General features: G+C 32.8%; 1 protein-coding gene across 5 annotated transcripts; it reads right to left on the bottom strand.

Moving 5' to 3' along the window:
• Positions 1 to 1,037: 1,037 nt before the first annotated feature.
• On the bottom strand, positions 1,038 to 6,344 carry LOC145114807 (G-type lectin S-receptor-like serine/threonine-protein kinase At4g27290). Of its 5 annotated transcripts, none has more exons than XM_079050883.1 (9): positions 6,080 to 6,344; positions 4,801 to 4,873; positions 3,194 to 4,539; positions 2,982 to 3,110; positions 2,711 to 2,871; positions 2,420 to 2,630; positions 2,098 to 2,335; positions 1,870 to 2,020; positions 1,038 to 1,628 (listed from the first exon to the last, which is right to left on the bottom strand). In XM_079050883.1, exons 3-9 carry the CDS (start codon positions 4,455 to 4,457, stop codon positions 1,317 to 1,319), a joined length of 2,466 nt encoding a protein of 821 aa, XP_078907009.1. In that variant the 5' UTR covers positions 4,458 to 4,539; positions 4,801 to 4,873; positions 6,080 to 6,344; the 3' UTR covers positions 1,038 to 1,316. The 5 variants fall into 5 exon arrangements, with proteins under 5 accessions (XP_078907009.1, XP_078907010.1, XP_078907012.1 ...); XM_079050884.1 differs by having other exon boundaries at positions 4,801 to 4,867; XM_079050886.1 differs by lacking the exon at positions 4,801 to 4,873.
• Positions 6,345 to 7,789: the final 1,445 nt, after the last annotated feature.

Below are 7,789 nucleotides of genomic sequence, written 5' to 3'. Positions count from 1 at the left end.
CCGAATCAAATTAGTTTTTGTGAGATGGAATATCAACAAGTTGGGAAGACGTCTGTCAAATTTCAGTTCAATCAGACAACGTTTGTCTCTTCGTCTGATGCTTGAAGAAGATCGTGAAATATGCCAAAAGTCCTAAAATTCTTTTATATCACCTCGTTTTTCTTCTCGCTCATGGATTTTGCTACAAAGACTCCAATGGTGGTTGAACTAGATGATTTTCTATTGCAACGATATTGAGAACCAAATAATTAACTGAGGATACATATAAAATTTTGTTGTAAGAAACTGAATTGTTAAAATCACTATAGTGACTTGATGTCACAATAATATGTTTTAGTTTTTGAATATTACTCTGACGTTAAAACAAATTAGTTTTGAATATATATCTAAGATGATTCTAACTCAAGGGCTTGGCTCTTTTTCAATTATTTATGATCGAAATAATCAAATTTATGAATGTAAGCGGGCAATATTGTTTACTCGCTTTTGCTTTTAAAAAGGAACTTTATTTATTTATGTTTATGTTTATTATTATTTTTGTAGTCTAGACCTGTTGGTTATATCAATATTCTATTTTTTTTACTTGGTTTTAGAGGTTAAGATAATGACTAAGCATAACAAACCTGTCAAAATCTCCACGTTAACATCCAGTTGGCTTTCTTTAAAGTCATTTCTTACTTTTTAAAAATCTAAAAAAAAGGATTTCATATATTAATTAATATATTATATATTATTTGATTTCCAATTGAAATATTTCTCACCTCCACCAATTTAAACTAAAATCTTTCCTGTGGATTCTTAACTTTTTTTATTTATTTATTTTTCATAGTTTGAAATCTTTCTCACCTCTACCAATTTGGTAAAGATTTTCCCCAAAACCGAGCACCATTTTCTCAGAGTTTAAAATTAAGGGAAGGGAATGAAATCGAAAGCAAAAGAAAGGGAAGGAAATGTATAACTAGTTGTGTTCTAGGGTTGGAGGGGAAGGAAATTTTACATGGATCAAGAACAACCATGCAAAAAACTGAAACTACATATACAAACTATATAAATAAAATAAAATAAAAAAGACAAAAGTACATTAATGGTTCCTATGTTTGGCAAAACATATAAGGTTTGGTCTTTATAAGGAATATCTTGACGTAGATGGTCCTTAAATAAATACAGCTCCAATTAATGTACCAAAATAAAAAAACTAATTTCATAGAGTTTTCGAGGCGAAAACGAAGTACAATTCAACAATTCAGCTGTTAAATTATACTTTATATATTTTACGTACGTTTACTAGCATAACTGTCATTGTATTATATATATAGTCAACGACCATGTACTAGTGTAATGGTTATTGCAGTAGTTGAAGAGGGTGCACGGGTGGTAGATGACATGTCATCTTGAGGCTGAGGGAGATGCTCCGTGTAGAAGAAACCAGGCTGCTTGGGTTGTGGCAGTTGACTATCACTACTCAGCATCACCGACACTGAAGACATGCTCGGCCTATCTTCTGGATTTCTTTGAACGCACAACAAACCCACTTCAATTGATCTCAACACTTCATATAAATGGCACGACCCACTTAAATTCTCATCAATTAGCTCCACCGACCTGCCCTCTTGATAAAGTATCCATGCCTACAACCAAAAATAATTAAAAAAAAATGATCTTTTAACCCGTTTATGCCAAATGGGTAGTGGCTTGATCAATAATGATGTCTGTTGTCATGATACAATGTTGTATACATAAAGACTTTCCTTTTTGGACCGAATTTACATAATGAATGACTATTGACAATATATTATTTTCAAAATTAATTAAGTGCTTAACCCATTCAGCCCATTAAGTGAAGAAAGAAAGAAAGAAGAGTCCTCTTACATGTCCGAGAAGGTTATGATGGTGGTCATGGTGAAAGAATCCTCTGTTTTTCTTTCCGGTGACAATCTCCAACACCAAAACACCGAAACTAAATACGTCTGATTTTACCGAGAAAATTCCATCCACTGCATATTCCGGAGACATGTATCCGCTACAAAATGAAAATAAAAATATATATAATAAATAAATAAATAAAATAAATAAGAAAATTACGGGAGAGATGCGTACTAAGTTCCAACCACTTTCATGGTATTTGCTTGTGTCTCGTTTCCTATGAAGCTTCTTGCCATCCCAAAATCGGATATTTTAGGAATCATATGAAAATCAAGCAAAATATTGCTTGCTTTCAAATCTCTATGAATAATTCTTAATCTTGAATCTTCGTGAAGATACTGCAAGCCTCGAGCAATTCCATTCATAATGTTGAACCGCTCCGGCCAATCAAGTAACTTTCTTCGGCTTTCATCTATATTTAATATAATAATTTATACCATTTAATCCATATTAAAAGTTGATTGCAGTATTATATATACAAGGAAAAGAAACAAACCGAATATGAAGTAATCAAGGCTTTTATTAGGCATGTATTCATAGATCAACATCTTTTCGTCTCCTTGAATGCAGCATCCAAGAAGCCTCACAAGATTTCTATGTTGCAGTTTAGATATGCAAATAACTTCATTTTTGAATTCATCAAGCCCTTGATTTGATGTCTTTGAGAGTCGCTTCACAGCCACTTCTTTTCCATCTGGAAGAACACCCTGAGTTGTTGTATATATATGTGAAAAATATTAGAAGTATTAAACGAAACATTATGCGATTGGTTGAATAAATAGCTAACCTTGTAAACAGGTCCATAGCCACCTACTCCAAGCTTATTATCAAATGAAAAATTATGTGTAGCTTTCACTATTTCTGATAGATTAAGCAATGGCAGCTCGAGATCATCCTTCTGCCTTTCATTTTTGTAAAGTTGGTCAGTATCCTTTCCCATCTGTTCATCTGCAATAATACAACACTTACCGAATAAAAACATTTTCTTCATAATCATAACTCATAACAACCCTTTTTGTTATTATTTTTTTTTTATTTATAAGCTTGAAATTTCTTACCTTCACCCTTTGGCACTGAATTTTTCATCCATTTTCTACAAATAAATAAAATCAAGCCCAAAATTATCGACAACCCACCAACTAATGCCATGATCAATGGAATTACTTTCCGCTTCTTCTTACGAGAACCTGAAACACCTTTCAACCGATCAGAAAAAAATATATATTTATTCTGAATTGTAATGCATATTTGCATAATCATATCATGTTACCTAATTCAGAAAAGGCTACCCTGATATAGACTTCAAAAGTATAAGATGGAGCTTCTTGAATATCAACCAAATCACCCATCCAAATCATACACCCGAATCCTTTTTTCAAAATATCCGCATACGCCATACACGAACAATTTTTCACACATAACTTCTCACATTCCACAAGTGTCATATTCCCATAAAACAACGAATTTTGTGGGTCAGGTAATTTAACATTTTGATGTTTTATAAACCCATCAGTCTTGCAATCCAAAGGTTTCCTCCTCACACACCCTTTTGACCAATTATCCCCATTCCATTCATTTTGATACTTGGGCACAAATTTATCCAAACACCCACATTTTGGGAAGCTATCAGTGTTACAACTACCAGAAGCACCACATACCATATCACAACCATCTGGTGTTGGTTTAGAAAAGTAAACAACCCAATTGTTGACTTGGTCAGACCACACCCAACGTTGCAAAACACCTGATCGATTCATGGTCAACCTTGATATCATGGATGAGTTTATCATTTTGTATGTAAAAAACACTTGTTTTTTATTAAAAACCATATCAAACTTGTAAATAGCATTCTGTGGTAGGACTGAAATCCCACCAAAGTCGATTCCATTCCAGGGTTCACTTCGGTATAACAGAATCTGTCCTTTTTTAATAACTTGATGTGGGTACCCATGAAGATCACATCCATATGTATAATCTCCTTTAGAAGGATCATCATCACTTTTCCATGATGTGATATAATTCTCATGCCCAGTCACTAAGTCTTTCCCAATCTTCATGTCAGGTAGAAAGGTATCACTCGGATAATCAAAACTTTGCCAGATGACATCATTCATATCTCTCACAACAAGATTCCCAGAATCTAAAAGCTGTGCGATTGGATTGTTTGTGGTTCTTGAGGTATTATTAGAAGACCAAATGATCGTGTTCTTATCATTCAGAATGCTAAGAATGCCTGAATCTGTCAACTTGAACACACCTGATTTGTCAGTAAGAGGGGTATCTCTATTGGCTACCCAAACCACAGTTTTTGTTGGGATATTTTTGTACCATATACCGATATACCTGTTCTTTGAATTCATGGGGCTGAAGAATCCAATTTCAAAGATTCCACCAGAGGAAACTATGGTGTTTCTGTTTCCATCCTTCAATGGAATAGCTGAAGTGAAGGTGTCGCTCCAACCACAAGCAATTTGAATGGAAAGTGAAAGGTATATGATAAACAAAAAGAAACCTTTTCCATCTACTAGTCTCATCTTTAGGAACTATGGAATAAAGTCAATAAGTCAGTCCTTACTCCTTCCCATTTTGAGGGCCCAAAACTTTTTGCATAGGAAGCTGCATTTTCAAATAAAACAAACTAATCAAGCACATATCACTTTCTTGTTTATTCCAAATCAATGAGCAAAACAAGCTTTGTAAAAAGTGGTTGATTGGTGAAAAAAAAATGAAGTTACTTAAGATGAATTGATGTAGACTAGCATTGAGAACCTATATAAAATGAGCTGTAGCTATTTGCATATAAGAAAAAGATGAGCCTATTTGATGTTAAAGTTAAGGGAATGGCTCTTAAACTTGAAGAATATAACTTTCTTGTACCTGCCTAGATTATGAGACACCAATACCAACTGCAGAAAACATGATCTCTGCTTCAATATCTCCATTGCTGAAACTAATCAAATGTGAAATCAAGGTACTATATTATGTTAAATAAACATCTCTTATAGATAGGCATCAAGCTGATCATAAAAGACAGATATAGGAAAGAACTCAAAGAAGTATGTTGGAGAACTTATGTCCCCTCAGCCCCACAAATATTGCAAACTAATGCTAGCTTGATGAATGTAATCAATGATAAAGAAGATAAATGGGGAATCTTGATCCAAGTAGGTTGGTTTTTGGGTCATGGATCGGATCCACATCCACCCGTAATGAGTGCCACTTGGATCCAAGTAATGGGTCAAGTAATTGCTTTTATGGTAGTTTGAGTGTTTATTTCTGCTGGTTTACATGTTCTAAGTGAGGTAAAACCGAGAGTGATTACTAAAGTTCATTGCAAATTTTCTATAATTAGTGGCTTTTCCTATTTAGTGATAAGAGAATTGACCCGTACAACTCTTACAATTTGCATTTAACAAGTTCAAGAAAGGCACTGTTTTTTTCCCCTTAATTGCTATCTGGATGATGTGTTGTCTTGATAAGTGATATTTAAAAAATATTTAAGAGATTGACAGCTCACTATGATATAATAAATAAGTTCAAGTTTGTAAACAGTTATGAAAGTTATTCTTTCTGCATTTAGGAAACCTTTGCCAGATTAAGTCTTGTCTCCATCAAGTAAAAAAAAAACAGCACCTACTTCTGTTACGATTTTCACAGTTAATATATGTATACATGAGTTACTTCATGTTGATTCAACCAAAGATAGGGGGATTGAATTATTATTGGTTGAAGTCAAAAAGGTGTTCCTTGATTAACGAGTATCTCTAGGATGATGTGGAATGTTCTTGGATGAAGATTGGGGATATTTTAATGTATGGATTTTGTGAGTTACATAAAAGGAAGCAGCCGAATTGGAATTTAAGTTATAAAGAATGGACAAGGATGACAGCATATACGTCAAAGGAGATTAAAGTCTGAATCCATTATATCCTTTTAGGAAGAATAAGAGCAAAAGGCTTTCAAATTTCTTCTTTCACCATAATTCAAGAGCTAAAATGATCAAATATATACAGTCACTTGAACTAGAACTATATTAGGTTTTTAAAATTTCAAAATCCGTAATGAACCGAGGCGACACTCAATTGGAACTACGTTTTATTCCAGATGAGTTGATGAACGGTGAAATTGTAAAACATTAAGCAGCAGTTAAGCGTACCAAAGAACGTGAGTTTGAGTTCGTAATCGAGGAAAGATATGACGAGAATCGGTCTTGGCGCGATGATTCCTCCATGGAACTGGGAATTCCATCTTCCTAAGCTTTGATCTGAAATTGGGAGTCCCGTTCATCATGTTCCATGCAAGCATTTGCATCAATTATCGTGTGCATATGAAATCCCAAAGATCAAATTGAGAGAACTTTGAAGTTTGAGCATAAAGAGTGGACGTTGGACAAAAAACCTATAAGGCCGGCTGTGGTGACACATTTGGTCCAAGTGGGAGCACGTTAGATCGTTATTTGTCAATTGTCATGCTCCTTCAAAATTTTGTTATTTTCTTGGCATAATTGTCATGGTATTTTTTTTAAAATTAATTAATTTTTAAAATTAAACATTTTAAACATATAATTTTTTTTAAACTAAAATTTCATTTACATAGAATAATAAAAATGATTTATAAGTCAAAGGTTGATTATATAATTTTAGAAACTATTTATATAGAGAGAATTTAGGATGGGGTATTTTTTGTTAGTAGACCAAACCCCAGGGACCTTTTATGTTAAATCTAGAAAATTTTGTTGTCTTCTCCATCATTTGAACTGATACAAATTTTCTTCCATTTTTGTTACATGTACTTCAAAAGAAAAATTAAATCCTCATTTTCTCTCCATTTTCCCCAAACTATACACTCTCTCTCATCGGTACAAATCTACCGAGTTGTCGAGCCGAGCTCGCCATGCCGAGGGCTCGGTCCGGTGTTCGCCGAGGTAGTTGAAGTGTTTGCCGAAACCACACCCACTAGCCTAATAAATAAGAAGCATGTTTGGATAAACATGTTTGTTTTTTAACTGCAATGGAAATTTAAATAAATTAATTTTATAAACTAAAAATAGTTATTAAGACTGAAATTTTAATAGTTCTAGTCTTAAAAACTTGAAGAATATTAAAAAGAACATATAAAAAACAAAAATATAAAATTTCTAAAAAATGTAAAAGAAATTATCAGTTTTATTCTAAAAAAAAACTAATTTAAAATAATAATAATAATAATAAAATTAAGAAAATATTGCAAACAATGTCTACAAAGTTCTTAAAAGAATTACACATGTTAAAAAATATGCAATCAAAACCGAAAAATTATTAACATAAACGATAAAAAAAATTAAAAAAATCCAAGTTTTTTTAAAATCAAGTTATAAAAAATTGTAGAAACTAAAAAGAAATTGTATCAAATCCGTAAATCAAAGTAAAAAAAATCAAAGTTAAAAAAGAATAGTTATACCAAATTTCTAAAAAAAATCATTTGGAAAAAATAAAAGTTGAAGACGTTATGAAGAGACAAGTCGAGTGTTGCGCCGCACTATAAACACGTGCAGAAGTTTTGTAGTCGGAAACCTTCCAAAAAACAAATGTTGCGAGAGGGTTTGCCGGATGATTTCTAATGTAATCATAAAAAGCTAATTTTTCAGGAATTTTAGACCAAGCTTCTAATAAACTTTGATTTTTGGCTAACCAAGCACTAACTCTTCTATATATATATTTCTTGTAAGTGTTGCGCGTGTGCTGCACCGCACAGCAAAAAAATGGTCTGAAGTGGTTTTTAAAAAAAAAACAAAAAACACCTTCGTTTCTATAATTTTTCTGAGATTTAGTCCAAACCTTGATTTTTTTTGGCTTTATGGTCCTTTTAAGCTAGTTTTATTACGGAT

This window comes from Lactuca virosa, chromosome 5, assembly GCF_052849685.1.
Source record: "Lactuca virosa cultivar CGN04683 chromosome 5, Lactuca_virosa_CGN04683_v6, whole genome shotgun sequence".
Classification (NCBI taxonomy): Eukaryota; Viridiplantae; Streptophyta; class Magnoliopsida; order Asterales; family Asteraceae; genus Lactuca; species Lactuca virosa.
The sequence above is the reverse complement of the archived record's forward strand: the minus strand, read 5'-3'. Positions and strand labels throughout refer to the sequence as shown.

Excerpts from the sequence above, each read along its gene's own strand:
- LOC145114807 (XM_079050883.1), bottom strand. The coding sequence starts at position 4,457 with ATGAGACTAGTAGATGGAAAAGGTTTCTTTTTGTTTATCATATACCTT. Across the intron at positions 2,336-2,419 it reads CCTTGATTACTTCATATTCG|ATGAAAGCCGAAGAAAGTTA; the intron begins GTTTGTTTCTTT and ends TATTAAATATAG. Across the intron at positions 1,629-1,869 it reads ATCATAACCTTCTCGGACAT|GCATGGATACTTTATCAAGA; the intron begins GTAAGAGGACTC and ends TTTTGGTTGTAG.